A 17,275-nucleotide genomic window follows, 5' to 3' on the forward strand; every position below is an offset into this window, starting at 1 on the left:
TATTTTTGGTGCTTGACCAATATTAGCAACAAAAATTCTAGATATCTTCATCTGCTGCTTTGATTTTGATCATTATTCTATTAAAAGGATAGGTTTACAATTTTCAAGTATGTCTTACAAATTGTGACATGCCTGTGTGAACATTTAAACAGTAAACTCTGCCTGGGGAAACACAAAGAAGGAATTTCATACTTAAAAGAGACTAACTTTAAAAGATACCTCCTTAATTTGTTTAACTCAGACTGTAGCCGCCCCATTTTATCTTCAGATAAACTTAGGAATAGGAACGTAATTTTACACAGAACAAGAGCTGTAGATTTTGTCCCCCCATCACTTTCATTGAAGAAAGGGATCTCTTAATGGCCGATATGAACAGGAGGAATGGTTACAGCAAGTAATAACTGTTTCAATGTACATATGGGCATGTGAGCACTGTTTTGAGACAGACTTGAAAAACTGTGAACCTTACATTTAATCTATCTTATGTGAGTTTCCCAACTTTAAGGAAGTGCAATACTAAATTGCTGGAGTACCCCTTTAACAAAAAAATACAGTAACTGCCAAGCTCACTATTGGCTCCTTGGGACAGATAGGCTACTGAAGTAATGCAGTAGGTGACACACAACCGTCTTGTAAAAGAACTCTGCACCTGTCTAAACTGGTTTTATTTTAGTTGCACATTTCAAATCATACTTTCAAAAGGCAATACAAGAGCTGCCCAATAGTCATTTAAATAATGACCTAAGGTACTTCACTACATTTGAAATCACATAATACAATAGTGAAGAAATGAAAAATTACAACCAGAGATAGTTCATACAGAAAAGCAATGAACTGAATTTTATCTTGGCTTCCATATCTTTGAAAACATAAAATGTATACAAAATATTTCAACACAGCTCCAGTGAAAAGAACAGGCAAAGACACACACTGTGACATAATGACATGGATGCCCTAAAACCTCTAAACATGAATCACAATTTGTGATATCTAGATCTGTAAATATGTCATACCATATTTTAAAAGGGTTATGATGAACTGTCCAGGGTTTTTCTCTGCCTTCTGTCCAATGCGTTGTGGGATAGATTCAAACATGCCTTTGTGACTCTGTATAGGAACAAAGTAAAGATGAAACATAAGTGAATTCATATTTCTAAATGGGTATTTACAATGTCGTATCAATAACTTAGAATACTTAACTTACCTCTCAATGCACTCATGAGTTGGTGACATGCTAAAATGTTAAGGGACCAGAGGTTAATGATAGAGAAGCTGGTATAGGCAGCATGTTTACATCTTTGCAACTTGACGCTCCGTCTGGTGTTTATATGATGCCAGTGACCCCCCCCCCCCCCTCCCCCCACCACCACAAACATTAATACACACACATCCTTGTGACAGCCATAAACACCACCAAGGAACTGACAGCACCCCCAGCAACCACTCTCAATGTGGTCATAAAGAAAAGTTGTTACTGCAACGGTTTTGAATCAGCTATTAAGTTTCATTGTGACGCAGAAAGGCCAATCACAGTGTATATTGAAGAATTGTATACATAATTTGCTCAGTGGCATGATGATGCCAAATGTCATCTACGTACATGAAGTCAGAAGCTTTCAAAATATCATGTATGACTAATAGAGTGTTGGAGTCCACAGTCACCTCCCACTTCTCACCTTCTCATTCTCCCACCCTCATCCCAGAGGCTCTACTGTGAGGTGGACAAGTAAGCAGGGTCAAAATCAATCACTGAGACCTAATTGTAACCAACAAACCCTAAACCTTGTCAGAAACATAATGTTTTGGCATTCTTCAAAATGGCAGTCATTGGCTGTTGGAGAGCTAAATTGAGTACAGCTTAATGTGAACTTCAATGAAAGATTTCAAGACAGTATTACAATGTATGTCCTGAAGCATGAATGACACCAAAGTAGTTTTAAGACAGAAGTTCTTAAAAAGAAAAACACATTTTTGAGATGGGCGAGGACCTTGAGGCTACAGCTGCACAGTTAGTGAGCTTGACACACGCATCCTTGTTTATAAAAACCAAACAAATGGGTGCTGAAAGTTTGAATACTTTTACTTTACAATTCTAAAACAATAATATCACAATGCAGAACCATAAATACAATTAAAAAATGTATTAAAAATGTTTGTACTTACAATGTTAAACATGGATGCTGCTGTTATTGTAAATATATATCCATGCTCTTTGTGGCCTGGTTTTAGACTTGAATGTTACTTAATACTCACCTTGGTTTGTTATCTTGGGCCCAGTTGTTGTTGCTTGACAAAGAAACTGACAGACGGAGATCAAAGACCATGATAACACAATAAGCCTCTTGAGCATTTGGCTCGAGCATCAACACAAGCCTGGTGCTATATTTGAGTTTTGCCCTAATAAGACAGAAGGTTTCAGAGCAGGTATCATGTAACACATGTTCATTAAAGACAGATGCTCATTATATCTTGTTAGTAACCACTTCAGAATTTCTTCTTCTTAATCACAGCTGTAAGTAGATACTCTTTGCAATGGAAACAGTGCTGTCTACCCACACTTTGGAGTGCCACATTCTTGGCAAATACATTTGGAGACGAGTACATTTGCCATCGATGACAACATCTTCTTTCTCAGCGCATACTGCAGACTTTTAATAAACAAAACAACTTAAAATTGAACACCCTAAACATTCTGAACTTGAGGTGATTTGTAAAACATAAAGGAAGTTGCGCTGGAATCCATCTCTCAGTTGCTCTACATTTAGGGACTGTCTCAGTCTCCCTTGTTTATCCCTTAAGAGCAAGAATGAGAACAGCTGTTGGCACTGCTGTGAGAAACAATCCCTAGGCAATCCTTTACTTTCCTTGATAGCTCATTGGCACTCATTTCCTTTTTTAATAATTTATGACTTGTAAGGACTCTGAAACAGTATAGCAGTGACTTTTTAAAGCGTTCCCAAGGCATGGGGCACAGGGCTACTGTTGTGCCAAGGGGAATTAAAAAGATGTATTAGTCACACCTTTGGGCTGTCTTCACTGAACGAACCTTGTGCAAAAACTGAAGCAACTTATGGTATCTGTACCTTATTTGCATACACAGTAGTATCCACAAACAGAACCAACTTCACATATATATGCTACACTAGCATGTATTAAACTTACTTAAGTACAACAAATAAATATATGTGTAAAAACATCTCAAAATATTGCTCCTTTCTTCACAATATGACAACATGTATTACTAAAGGCAACACAACAGCCTAGTTGTTTACCAATAATTACAGGAATATGGATAAAACCTCAATTCCCAAGATTGACAATGATCCAGCGTGGAAGACATCCCATAAACTGTGTAATGTGACAGCTAGAGGTAAGAACTACTACACAAACATTATGCCAGGCAACATGACCAAATACAGCAATGCATGTGTGATAGGCTCCCATCACACTGTATAAAAGCCACAGCAAACCTCCACCAAGGACAGTCACCCAGCAAAGGTGAGTTTCTTAGTAGTTTCTTAGGACTACAAACAGTTTGTAAAGTATTATCAATATATTTGCATTTAATTTTACTCACTATGTTTTTAAATATATTATGATAGAGTTAACTCTCTAAGTAGCCTTTCTGGACCTTACATCTTTGCTCTTTTTTTCAGAAGTCTGCACTGAATTCTGCCAGAACAAACCCCCTGTTCTCCTGGTGTCATCAAAGGTAAATTCTTATTTGTCCTGGAGAATAACTCAAGATGAGATATGGTTTCAACAATTACTATTGCATATGTACTATACTTGTAAAATAAAGCTTGTCCCCTACGAAGATTACAAGCATGTTAGTACTTTGCTAAGTACTGGTATACCGGTACCTATGTGTATTTAACCAATGTTGATGGTAGAGCATTTATTTGACGACAGTTATAATAGACATTGTAGAAGTCACCACATGGGCACTCATCCATTTACTTTCCTGGCATTTAAAATGAATGACTTTTGTCTTGTTTCCTCTTGTGCAGTAAAGGGTCATCATGAGTATTGATCCTGAAATGCAGTGTTTTGGCCCGGCGGCCGTTTACCTCCGGAAGCCAGAACGAGAGAGACTTGAAGCTCAAACCAGTCCCTTTGATGCTAAAACTGCGTACTTTGTGGCCGAGCCCACAGAGATGTACCTGAAGGGGAAACTTATTAAAAGAGAGGGCGGCAAAGCCACCGTGGAGACCCTCTGTGGAAAGGTGAGAACGAACGCAGTAGAATTAAATGTTTTACAGTGCTTAACATTTTTTATGTGAAATCTGGACAGCTGTAATACATGTTAATTATTTGATGATTTAAAATGTTTAAATGAAAATCTAAAATTAAATTAAGTTTAAAGGCATAGTGTGTAGTTCCTGTCTCCCCCATGAGGAGTTCTAAGTAATGACAACAAAACTGTCAGTACCTCCACATGATACAAGCCCTCTGTGATCACGCACCACCCCCACCCCTCCTTCACGCAGTTGCTTATAACCAAGGAGGACACGGAGCATCTTCGCTCGATTTTCTGCGCGCGAAAGTCCCTGGATGACACCATTTTCTAAACATAGCCATAATGAGAAAAACAGACAGAGGAGCTGAAATTCTTAATTAGCTTTGTATCAACTCATTTGGCAATGGCTTGAATGGTATATATGTTATATATATTAATGAATGGTAACATTCATTAATATAAAAAAAATTACACACTAAAGATTTAAAACATAATATACCGTCAAAAATTAGTTTGCAGACAGACAGATGAATAACAACAACAATACGTTAGACAACACGTGACTGCTTGACAGTAACTAAACATATTTTTATGCCTCTTCTGTAACAGACTCTCACTGTGAAAGAAGATGACATCCATCCCATGAACCCTCCAAAGTACGATAAGATTGAGGACATGGCCATGATGACCCACCTCAGTGAGCCTTCTGTGCTGTATAACCTCAAAGAGCGCTATGCAGCATGGATGATCTACGTGAGTTTTGTGAAGGAGAGAGATAACTTTAATTGCATATATATGTATTTGTTGAAAAATTGATCGTTCTTTCATATCACACACTGTTACAGACCTACTCAGGGCTGTTCTGCGTCACTGTGAACCCCTACAAGTGGCTCCCAGTGTATGACTCAGTGGTTGTCTCAGGATACAGAGGCAAAAAGAGGATTGAGGCTCCACCCCACATCTTCTCCATCTCTGATAACGCCTACCAATTCATGCTCCAAGGTATCAATCAGTTTATAAGCAGCAGTGTGTCCAGAAATATAGCAGCTGCACTTTAGGAGAAGTCAACACCTAACTGTTTTACACCATTTTGATGCCTTGCAGATAGAGAAAACCAGTCAATCCTGATTACGTAAGTGACAATTTTCTATATCATCTACACTGTACTGTAAGTATTGGCAACAGTAGTAAAATCATTTCAAAATATATTTATGAACACACCCAGTGGAGAATCTGGTGCAGGAAAGACCGTCAACACCAAGCGTGTCATCCAGTACTTTGCGACAATCGCAGTGGCTGGAGGAAAGAAAACTGAGCAGACTGCTGGCAAGATACAGGTAAGAGACATTGAACAATATTAATTTTAAATATAAAATGAAAAGTATTTTGAGTATTGTCATATTGACATGTTATTTCTAGGGGTCACTGGAAGATCAAATTATTGCAGCAAACCCACTGTTGGAAGCTTACGGTAATGCCAAGACTGTGAGGAATGACAATTCTTCACGTTTTGTAAGTTATTTTTGTGATTTCTCTTTGACTTGAAATTGTGTGTTATTTTGTTACAACAATTATTTACTGTGACATTAATTGAAATGTTAATCTGTTCTTGTAAAGGGAAAATTTATCCGAATTCACTTTGGGACAACTGGAAAGCTGGCTTCAGCTGATATTGAAACATGTAAGAGTTTTCGTGGAACTCATCCAGAATTATCTGTTTTATTGCATGACCAACTCCTTCAGCTGTGCTTCACTGGAGTGTTCCCTCTATTTTTCCACAAAATAAATTCATATAGATCTGCTGGAGAAGTCTCGAGTGACGTTTCAGCTGTCTGCTGAGAGGAGCTACCACATCTTCTATCAGCTCATGACAGGCCACAAACCTGAGCTGATAGGTGAGAGATTAGTGAATAATATTATCAGTTATTCTTAAGCCCCTAAACTCTGGAATCAATTGCCTCTACATGTTAGGCTGGCTCCAACATTGTCTGTTTTTAATCCTGTCTAAAAACATATTTTTTATTTAACACTTTACAATAGTTGCCTTTTGATATTACTGTCATTTTGCAACAACTTTGTTTTTTCATGTGCTCTATAAATAAATAAATTTGGATTGGACTGGATTGGAAGTAAACAACAATAGCTTATCACATGTATAGCATATATATTCTGTTATATTTACATATGTTTTTTTCCCTTTCTTCAGAGGCCCTCCTGATCACCAAAAATCCATATGACTATCCCATGATCAGTCAGGGTGAAATCACAGTCAAAAGTATCGATGACGTTGAAGAATTCGTCGCCACTGATGTAAGGACAACTTCACTTTGATTATTACATTTGCAGCCATTACAAATCAGTCTTATGTTCACTTTTATGATTACTATTTCTATTACGTACATTAAGTTACCAATGTATTCTATCTCTGCAATAAATCCTATCTTTATCATTTGGACTCAACTCTATTGTAATTTTTTAAACAGTAATGTATGGTAGTGTTGTACTGGATTGTGTTATATGAAGGAGTTGTTTATAACATCCTCCCCTATTTAGATTAATTATTCCAAGAATAATCTAAGTTTGTGTTTTAAACTGACTCTTTATTTCACAGACTGCTATTGACATCCTGGGCTTTACTGCAGAAGAGAAGGCGAGCATTTACAAGCTGACTGGAGCTGTGATGCATCACGGAAACATGAAGTTCAAGCAGAAGCAGCGTGAAGAGCAGGCTGAGCCCGATGGCAATGAGGGTATAAAATAGAACTTGTGATTTAGAAGTAAATGTTTTAAGTTATCCTAGAATAGGTTTTATAGATGACTATTTGTGTTCTTCTTTTAGTGGCAGATAAAATCGGCTACCTCATGGGTCTGAACTCAGCTGATTTGCTAAAAGCACTATGCTACCCCAGAGTGAAGGTTGGAAATGAGTATGTGACCAAAGGTCAAACTGTCCCTCAGGTATGGGATGTCAACAAGAGCACATGCACGCACACACACAAAAGAAATGAACACATACAAAATACTTCTTCCTTTTCCTAATTAAAAGATACTTTAACATAGATAATATTTTTCTGAATTGTTCTCGAAATACTGAAAAAAAAAAAAACAGCAGACTGGAAGCAATCCCAGCCTGCTGTTCATTTTAGTGAGAGTCTCACAGACCATTCCCAAATATGTTAACACGCACTAACATGTACGCACGGCAGGAGCGGCTATCAAAACAAAAAACAGAGGAGCTTGGATTACAACACACATAAAGGCAGTGTGACTCCATTAGTCCACTATATCTTTACATAGCAAATATTTGTTTGCTGCCATATTAACATTCTGAAGGTTAAGGCTCACAATGCAAACATGACTCTTATTACGTTCTTTGGATCATAGCTTTTAATGCTTCTTAACCTGTTTAACCCCTGACATTTTGAATCAATTTTGTTCATTTTTACAACATCCTTGTTAATCCTTGTTGTATTATTCATTTGTAAAATCAGGTCCACAATTCCGTCTCAGCTCTCTCCAAGTCTGTCTATGAGAAAATGTTCTTGTGGATGGTCGTCAGAATTAATGAGATGCTGGATACCAAGCAGGCAAGACAGTTCTTCATCGGTGTCCTGGATATTGCTGGATTTGAAATTTTTGATGTAAGTATGCTTGGCTGATACTACATAATCTTATGCAGCTTCAATTTTATTTTTTGTTACGTAAAGCTAATTCAGGCCTTTGCTGACCATTTATATTGTAATTTCTTCAGTACAACAGCTTGGAGCAGCTGTGCATCAACTTCACCAATGAAAAACTGCAACAGTTTTTCAACCACCACATGTTTGTCCTGGAGCAAGAAGAGTACAAGAAAGAGGGAATTGAATGGGAGTTCATAGATTTTGGTATGGACCTGGCTGCCTGCATTGAGCTGATTGAGAAGGTGAGTGACATGCTTTATTTTCACATGAAACAGAAAACTATCTGATGACATTAAAAGCTTTTGTTTTAAATAATCATTTCATCATGACAGCCAATGGGCATCTTCTCCATCCTTGAAGAGGAGTGCATGTTCCCCAAGGCATCAGACATCACCTTCAAGAACAAACTGTATGACCAGCATCTTGGTAAAAGTGCTCCCTTCCAGAAACCCAAACCTGCTAAAGGCAAAGCTGAGGCCCATTTCTCCCTGGTGCACTATGCCGGCACTGTTGATTATAACATCACTGGCTGGCTGGAGAAGAACAAAGACCCCCTGAACGACTCAGTGGTTCAGCTCTACCAGAAGTCTGCAGCCAAACTGTTAGCTCACCTCTATGCATCACATGCCTCAACAGAAGGTAAGGATAATATTTTAAAGAATACAAGTTGGAAGCGTTTTCAGGTGTTTTCATTACATCTTAAAATACACTGGTCGATTTGTAGCTTAGATAATGTATATGAATGCAGTTTAAATAAAATATTCTATATTTGTCCAAGTTAATAATTCAAATGTAATCTCCATGGTACAGCTGAGGGTGCTGGAAAAAAAGGTGCCAAGAAAAAGGGTGGGTCTTTTCAGACAGTATCTGCTCTGTTCAGGGTAAGTATCACAAATGATGAAATGATTACATAACAATACATACAAGATGTACACAACTAAATTCTCAAATCCTGAGCATCCACGGAAATAAGCCTAGTCAGTTTTTATTAGGTAAAAATTTGAATGTTTCCATATTTCAGGAGAATTTAGGCAAGTTGATGACCAACTTAAGGTGCACCCATCCTCATTTTGTACGTTGTTTGATTCCAAATGAATCAAAGACTCCTGGTAAGCCTAATATCAGTATTAATTTATGCATTTAAATACTACTGTAATTATGCAAAACAAAAGTGAACTTACCATGTCTTTAAGGTCTCATGGAGAACTTCCTGGTCATCCACCAGCTGAGGTGTAATGGTGTGCTGGAAGGTATCAGGATCTGCAGGAAAGGTTTCCCCAGCAGAATCCTCTACGGTGACTTCAAGCAGAGGTACACTAGCTATTTCTGTACCTCTTAGTCCACATTTGTTGACAATATTATGATTACATATATATGATCAATACAATGAATTATTCATTGAATTATTCATTTCCATCCAATAAGATACAAAGTTTTGAATGCCAGTGTCATTCCTGAGGGACATTTCATCGACAACAAAAAGGCCTCAGAGAAACTCTTGGGCTCTATTGATATTGACAAAACTCAGTACAAATTTGGACACACAAAGGTAATCTGTTTGTCTGATATGTGTGTGTGTGTGTGTGTTTTTTTTGTTTTTTTAAACTGCCAACACTGATACTGCAAGTAAGCGTAACCATCATTTCAAGTAACACTTTGTTTTAGGTGTTCTTCAAAGCCGGTCTGCTGGGAGTTCTGGAGGAGATGAGAGATGATAAACTTGCTAAGCTGGTCACAATGACTCAGGCTCTCTGCAGAGGTTTCCTCATGAGGAGAGAGTTCGTCAAGATGATGGAGCGCAGGTACATTAAATAGTTAGCTTTATACAACAAAGGGCAACTGCACATGTGTAGTTTTCAAGCCCAATATTTACTTAAAAAAACAATCCATATTTCCTGTTAATACAGCTTTAAGAATCTAAATGAATCAGTTTATTTACTTCAATACCTGTTTTCCCAAGGGAGGCAATTTATTCTATTCAGTATAACATCCGCTCATTCATGAATGTCAAAACCTGGCCATGGATGAAGCTGTACTTCAAGATTAAGCCTCTGCTGAAGAGTGCAGAGACTGAAAAAGAGATGGCCCAAATGAAAGAGGACTTTGCAAAGATGAAAGAAGATCTGACAAAGGCTCTGGCTAAGAAGAAAGAACTGGAGGAGAAGATGGTTTCTCTGCTGCAGGAGAAGAATGACTTGATGCTACAAATTCAGTCTGTACGTTAAATAGAACAAGACAATTTGCTACCTTTTTTTTTTTTTTTTACAAATAAATCAATATAATTTTAATTGTATGTCATTGCAAATCTAGGAAGGTGAAAACCTCAGTGATGCGGAGGAAAGGTGTGAGGGGCTCATTAAATCAAAAATCCAGCTTGAGGCCAAACTCAAAGAGGCGACTGAGAGACTGGAGGATGAGGAGGAAATGAATGCTGAGCTGACTGCAAAGAAGAGGAAGCTGGAGGACGAGTGCTCTGAGTTAAAGAAAGATATCGATGACTTGGAGCTCACCCTGGCCAAAGTGGAAAAGGAGAAACATGCCACTGAGAACAAGGTTGGTATCTTCCCTTAGATGTTGAAGTCTGCTCTTTGCAGAACACTAAACTTATTTTCACAATATTGTGTATACAGGTTAAAAACCTGGTTGAGGAAATGTCATCTCAAGATGAGATCATTGCTAAGTTGACCAAAGAGAAGAAAGCCCTCCAAGAGGCCCATCAGCAGACCCTTGATGATCTGCAGGCAGAGGAAGACAAAGTCAACACTCTGACCAAGGCTAAAGTCAAGCTGGAGCAGCAAGTGGATGATGTATGTATATCATAGGGTTGCAGCGATATAAAGGTTTCATGGCATACTGTTGTATGAAAATTGATGGTTATCGTACTGTGTACATTTGCTTACTCTACTGCACTGAATTCTTTTCAGATTTTTTTAAACATACTTATATTAAAAAAAGAATGGTTTCAAGTTTCAATTATAAGAAAGCGTTTGTTCAACCAAAGAAAGCTTGGGGGGGGTCATTGAAACGGATAATAGTAATAATAATAATAATAGTAGTAATACTACTACTACTACTACTACTACTACTACTACTAATAATAATAATAATAATAATAATAGTGTATTCCATATACCGTGATACCGTGATACAATATATTCTGAGGCAGTTATTTTGTACCGTAAAAATCTTATACCATTCCAACCTAAGTATATTATAATAAACTGATTTCAGTCCCCTTGAAAGTTAAAAAATAAAAAATAACCCTAACCCTCATATCGGTTCAAACAGCTTGAAGGTTCCTTGGAGCAAGAAAAGAAGCTTCGTATGGATCTTGAGCGATCGAAAAGAAAGCTTGAAGGAGATCTGAAACTGGCCCATGAATCCATCATGGATCTGGAGAATGACAAGCAGCAGTCTGACGAAAAAATAAAGAAGTATGTAATAATGAGAACTTAATTTATATCCTCCACAATTCCCAAAATAACAGTGTGCATCTAACATGTTTCATTATTTTTTGCCTGCAAAATTTTAAGTTACCACATCAGTGATTAAAATCAATAAAAAACTGATTTCCTTATGTTCAAAATGATGTTAGAAAACTAGTGTAGGCCTAATTGTGATTTTATCAATGATTTTAAGACTAACAATAGACAGTCAAGAAATTAAGCTAAGTACAATTACAAATCGCAACTCGTTTTGCTTGCATCAAGACAAAAAAATAACACTGGATGAAATATTTATGAATTTTTGTCCCTCCACAGGAAGGACTTTGAAACAAGCCAACTTCTTAGCAAGATTGAGGATGAGCAATCACTTAGTGCGCAGCTTCAGAAGAAAATCAAAGAACTTCAGGTTGGTACAATATCTAACAGTGACTGCATTCCACAGACAGAAATATATTAGATTGTGGCTTTGTTTATGTTTTTTTTTTCAACATGTAAATATTAGGCTCGTATTGAGGAGTTGGAGGAAGAGATCGAGGCTGAGCGAGCTGCTCGGGCCAAGGTGGAGAAGCAGAGGTCTGATCTCTCCAGGGAACTTGAGGAGATCAGCGAGAGGCTCGAAGAAGCCGGCGGAGCAACGTCTGTTCAGATTGAGATGAACAAGAAGCGTGAGGCCGAGTTTCAGAAGCTGCGCCGTGACCTGGAAGAGTCCACCCTGCAGCATGAGGCCACCGCTGCAGCTCTGCGGAAGAAGCAGGCTGACAGTGTGGCAGAGCTGGGAGAACAGATTGACAATCTCCAGAGAGTCAAACAGAAGCTGGAGAAAGAGAAAAGCGAATACAGGATGGAGATCGATGACCTCAGCAGCAATATGGAGTCTGTCGCCAAATCAAAGGTAAAGTAAAAATATTGAGTCAATAGCTGAGTCAACAAAACTTACTCTGCTACATTCAATTCAATTCAATTTTATTTATAGTATCAAATCATAACAAGAGTTATCTCGAGACACTTTACAGATAGAGTAGTCTAGACCACACTCTATAATTTACAAAGGCCCAACAATTCCAGTAATTCCCCCAAGAGCAAGCATTAGCAGTGGCTAATGCGACAGTGGCGAGGAAAAACTCCCTTTTAGGAAGAAACCTCGGCAGACCCAGGCTCTTGGTAGGCGGTGTCTGACGGTGCCGGTTGGGGATGTGATAAACAGTGGCAATAATAGTCACAAAGATAATGGAACAGTGACTACAAATGGTAGTCGTAGTAGTTCATGTCATAACAGGGCACTGAAGGGCGTTATAGGATGTAGCGTGGCACAGCATAGCATGGGTGGACGTAGCAGGACGCAGTAGGACGCAGCAGGACGCAGCCGGACACTGCAGGGCATCGCAGAGCGTAGGACCACAATGACAACTCCAACCAAGATCTTGGTGCCACCTCTGCCTTTATTGGGCTCTCACTGAATTAGACTACATTGCATCACTTTAGATCAGCACAACTTTTGTTAATTTCAGGGCAATCTGGAAAAAATGTGTCGTACTCTTGAGGATCAACTGAGTGAGATGAAATCCAAAAATGAAGAACACGTGCGACAGCTGAATGACATTGGGGCACAAAGGGCAAGACTGCTAACAGAGAATGGTGAGAGAAAAAAAATAAATAAATAAATAAATAATATATATATATATATATATATATATATATATATATATATATATATATATATATATATATATATATATATATATATATATAAAATACTAACCTTATGATGTTTTCAATACAATACACTACACACATTTGCATTTAGATTAGTTCTAAATCTCTGTCTCTCCTCAGGTGAATTCAGTCGCCAGCTGGAGGAGAAAGAAGCCCTGGTCTCTCAGCTGACGAGGAGCAAGCAGGCTTACACCCAGCAGATTGAGGAGCTCAAGAGACACATTGAAGAGGAAGTTAAAGTATGTGCACACACAAACGCAAACACAATCACAGAACTGCAGTGTTTCATGATTAAATAGACTAAGTTCAAAGCTTGAAGTTAGACACATTTCAGTTAATAAAATACGTCTCTATGTCCTTGTAAGGCCAAGAACGCCCTGGCTCATGCTGTTCAGTCAGCTCGTCATGACTGCGACCTGCTCAGAGAGCAGTATGAGGAGGAGCTGGAGGCCAAATCTGAGCTGCAGCGTGCAATGTCCAAGGCCAACAGTGAGGTGGCTCAGTGGAGAGCCAAATATGAGACTGATGCCATTCAGCGCACTGAGGAGCTGGAGGATGCTAAGTAAGACATTACAATCTTAACTTTGTATAAACACTATCAATGACAAATTTAAGCTCTTCAACTGTAGCACTGAATGCACTTTTAGGTGGTTGTTTGGGAGGGATGCACCTACTGTGCATAAGAGCTTGAGTCTGTTATCACATGCATCGATTCTAATAACTCATCCTAACATGTTTCAACAGGAAAAAGCTTGCCCAGCGTCTTCAGGATGCAGAGGAATCCATCGAGTCTGTGAATGCAAAATGTGCTTCTCTGGAAAAGACAAAACAGAGACTGCAGGGTGAAGTGGAAGACATGATGATCGATGTGGAGAGAGCTAATGCTCTGGCTGCTAACCTCGACAAGAAGCAAAGGAACTTTGACAAGGTTAGATTTTCCGTGTGCCTTGTGTGCTTAAATGAAGACAGTAGAATTGTGAATTAATTACTGAAACACATGGGTCTTTTTACGTGTTCAGGTTCTTGCAGAGTGGAAACAGAAGTATGAGGAAAGCCAGGCAGAGCTGGAGGGAGCTCTAAAGGAAGCCCGTTCTCTCAGCACTGAGATGTTCAAGATGAAAAATTCATACGAAGAAGCTTTGGACCACTTGGAGACCTTAAAGAGAGAGAACAAAAATCTGCAACGTATGCAAACTTTAAAAAAAGAAAGCAGAGTACTTAAATAGGCTACTAGTAAAATGAATTGACAGTGGTCTGAGTGTGCTGATTGTGAGTTTTGCAGATTGTATAACTGAAGCTGTGTCATATGCTTTGAATGAAATGACAGGATTGAAAGATTTAATGTGCATGGTCTATGATTTTAAACTAACATCAAATGTAATACAATATTACAGCTTTTTTAATTTAATAAATGTACAAGTATACAGTATATTAAATCTAATTGTCTACCAAAGACACAAAGCAAATAATTCAGTTCACACCTACTTAAATAACCGCTTAAACCTTGTGTCTTACAGAGGAGATCTCGGATCTAACTGAGCAAATTGGGGAGAGTGGAAAAACCATTCATGAACTGGAGAAAGGGAAGAAGACTGTAGAGACTGAGAAGTGTGAACTACAGACATCACTTGAAGAAGCAGAGGTACTGTCTGACAAATATCTCTCATTAAACACAATTTTAAGTGATGCTGGGGCTACACAAGATATTTATTTTTTGTCAAGGCTACCCTGGAGCATGAGGAATCCAAGATTCTCCGCATTCAACTTGAACTCACCCAAGTAAAGAGTGAAATTGACAGAAAACTTGCAGAGAAGGATGAGGAGATCGACCAGATCAAGAGGAACAGCCAGAGAGTGATTGAGTCCATGCAGAGCACTTTGGATGCTGAGGTCAGGAGCAGGAATGATGCCCTGAGAATCAAGAAGAAGATGGAGGGAGACCTGAATGAGATGGAGATTCAGCTGAGCCACGCCAACCGCCAGGCTGCAGAAGCCCAGAAACAGCTGAGAAACGTGCAGGGACAGCTTAAGGTATGGTGGCTTATTAAACAAAACTGAAGGTAAAGTTTACTTTATTCAGACTTCATTGCAAATGTTTTTTGTTTTGTTTTTTTAATGTAGGATGCTCAACTTCATCTTGATGAAGCCATTAGAAGCCAGGAAGACATGAAGGAGCAGGTTGCCATGGTGGAGCGCAGGAACAGCCTGATGCTGGCTGAGATCGAGGAGCTGAGATCTGCACTGGAGCAGACGGACAGAAGCCGCAAAGTGGCTGAACAGGAGCTGGTAGATGCCAGCGAGCGTGTGGGACTGCTGCACTCTCAGGTATGCTCAAAGGTTGACAAACGGGAATTTTCACTTTGTTCTTCTATAGTTCAATACATGAACATTCATTGTTGCCTCTTTAATAATAGAATACCAGCCTCATCAACACCAAGAAGAAGTTGGAGACTGACCTTGTCCAGATCCAGGGTGAAGTGGAAGATGCTGTCCAGGAAGCGAGAAATGCTGAAGAAAAGGCCAAGAAGGCCATCACTGATGTGAGTCATCCTTATACATTTCTATGTAACTGAACATCTAGTGTTATAGCCTTTGAAACATTAGACTGCAATAGGCTTGTATTAAATAATATACAATTCAACAACATTTCAGGCGGCCATGATGGCAGAAGAGCTGAAGAAGGAGCAGGACACCAGCGCTCATTTGGAGAGGATGAAGAAGAACCTGGAGGTGACAGTGAAGGACCTGCAGCACCGCCTGGATGAAGCTGAGAATCTGGCCATGAAGGGCGGCAAGAAGCAGCTTCAGAAACTGGAGGCTCGGGTATTTGCCATAAGGACCAACCTATTCGTATTTACTTTAAGGAAATGCAACATAATGCATTGTAAAATCACTGCATTCTTTATTCAAGGTTCGAGAACTGGAGGCTGAAGTTGATGCTGAGCAGAGGCGAGGTGCTGAGGCAATCAAGGGAGTACGGAAATATGAGAGAAAAGTAAAGGAGCTCACCTATCAGGTAAATTGCTTTTTACAAAACTAAAACTTAAACTGCTGGTAATAATAATATACAGTATGGTGATGAAAACAGTAGGCTTAAGCTAGTAGTTAGCTTGTATTACAATGTTTTATGATTCCTGGTTTACAGTTTGAGGAGGACAAGAAGAATATTGTCAGACTTCAGGATCTGGTGGACAAGCTGCAGCTGAAAGTGAAATCCTACAAGAGACAGTCTGAGGAAGCTGTGAGTACACCTAAGTATTCATCATGACACACTTTCTGAAAATGCCACTCAGTCCACAGGTTTTGAATCACTGTGGCTTATCATACAGGAGGAGCAGGCCAACACTCACCTGTCCAGGTACAGGAAGGTGCAGCACGAGATGGAGGAAGCTCAGGAGAGAGCTGACATCGCCGAGTCTCAGGTCAACAAGCTGAGGACAAGGAGTCGGGAAATTATAAAGGTAAAAAAGAGCTGTCTGAGATGAATCAAGTTTGTAGAAATGCAATTTGTTTGGATTATCTGGCCAAATGTTTTACATGCTATTGTTCTGTCATTTCAGACCAGGGAAGCAGAAGAGTGAGGACGAAATCAAGGTTATACAGTAGCAAGAAGCCATACAATATGAGTTTCTTGTTCACTCTAACAAGTTAAGCATGCCATGATAACCTGAAGTCAATAAAAGGTAGTTTGTTGCATCTTTTTTGTCAGTCCTTTCATTTTTTTAATTACTGATTTAAAAATTGAATATTTAACATCCTTGGATACTGAATGTCTTTAAGCCTTCAGGGGCTTACTCTAGGATTCATTGTGTAATTTAGACCAGAACAATACAAAGATACAAAGTTATTAAATCATATATAAGAATCAACTAGATACCATCTTGAGATGGGGGTCACACCGGCCACGAAGCAAAATCGGGCCAGGGGCAAAAAGTGGGTAAACTCAAATCACTACTTTAACAGCCATCCTTTAATTCATTCAACCTTTCTACACTCTGAAAGAAGACAATGGGTGATAGGATTTCCAACATAAAATGAGTAAGAATAAACAGAAATAAAAGGTAGCCTAGTAATTAAAGAAAATAATAATAATAGTAATCATCATAATCAAAAGCATTAGTGTATTAGTCAAGAGCTCACTGCCAAGAGAGAGAGAGAAGAATGTCAATCCTCTGTGTATTCCTGCTCTGACCGTT

At 38.8% G+C, this 17,275-nt stretch overlaps 1 protein-coding gene and 1 long non-coding RNA gene across 2 annotated transcripts; one reads left to right on the plus strand and one right to left on the minus strand.

Moving 5' to 3' along the window:
• Nucleotides 1–817: 817 nt before the first annotated feature.
• On the minus strand, nucleotides 818–3,376 carry LOC116041653. The gene is made up of 2 exons (XR_004102997.2): nucleotides 1,205–3,376; nucleotides 818–1,107 (listed from the first exon to the last, which is right to left on the minus strand). It is a non-coding gene; the product is annotated as an uncharacterized LOC116041653 (long non-coding RNA).
• A 105-nt stretch (nucleotides 3,377–3,481) lies between these two features.
• Nucleotides 3,482–16,775, plus strand: LOC116041541 (myosin heavy chain, fast skeletal muscle-like). Its single transcript, XM_031287471.1, has 41 exons — nucleotides 3,482–3,498; nucleotides 3,657–3,712; nucleotides 4,011–4,226; nucleotides 4,850–4,993; nucleotides 5,086–5,242; nucleotides 5,345–5,372; nucleotides 5,466–5,577; nucleotides 5,660–5,752; nucleotides 5,858–5,921; nucleotides 6,037–6,135; nucleotides 6,447–6,550; nucleotides 6,852–6,990; nucleotides 7,080–7,198; nucleotides 7,732–7,881; nucleotides 7,992–8,162; nucleotides 8,253–8,559; nucleotides 8,731–8,801; nucleotides 8,942–9,029; nucleotides 9,114–9,231; nucleotides 9,346–9,469; nucleotides 9,586–9,722; nucleotides 9,881–10,136; nucleotides 10,231–10,473; nucleotides 10,551–10,727; nucleotides 11,209–11,354; nucleotides 11,682–11,772; nucleotides 11,869–12,258; nucleotides 12,875–13,001; nucleotides 13,200–13,318; nucleotides 13,445–13,641; nucleotides 13,824–14,007; nucleotides 14,099–14,264; nucleotides 14,597–14,721; nucleotides 14,802–15,110; nucleotides 15,201–15,404; nucleotides 15,494–15,619; nucleotides 15,732–15,902; nucleotides 15,991–16,095; nucleotides 16,225–16,320; nucleotides 16,409–16,540; nucleotides 16,640–16,775. The coding sequence occupies exons 3-41, from the start codon at nucleotides 4,023–4,025 to the stop codon at nucleotides 16,658–16,660; spliced, it is 5,814 nt and encodes a 1,937-aa protein (XP_031143331.1). The 5' UTR covers nucleotides 3,482–3,498; nucleotides 3,657–3,712; nucleotides 4,011–4,022; the 3' UTR covers nucleotides 16,661–16,775.
• Nucleotides 16,776–17,275: the final 500 nt, after the last annotated feature.

Source organism: Sander lucioperca, chromosome 6 (genome assembly GCF_008315115.2).
Source record: "Sander lucioperca isolate FBNREF2018 chromosome 6, SLUC_FBN_1.2, whole genome shotgun sequence".
In the NCBI taxonomy this organism is placed as follows: Eukaryota; Metazoa; Chordata; class Actinopteri; order Perciformes; family Percidae; genus Sander; species Sander lucioperca.

Coding starts and splice junctions, on each gene's coding strand:
- LOC116041541 (XM_031287471.1), top strand. CDS start 4,023: ATGAGTATTGATCCTGAAATGCAGTGTTTTGGCCCGGCGGCCGTTTAC. Junction 5,243..5,344: donor CTACCAATTCATGCTCCAAG/GTATCAATCAGT, acceptor GATGCCTTGCAG/ATAGAGAAAACCAGTCAATC. Junction 16,541..16,639: donor GGAGTCGGGAAATTATAAAG/GTAAAAAAGAGC, acceptor CTGTCATTTCAG/ACCAGGGAAGCAGAAGAGTG.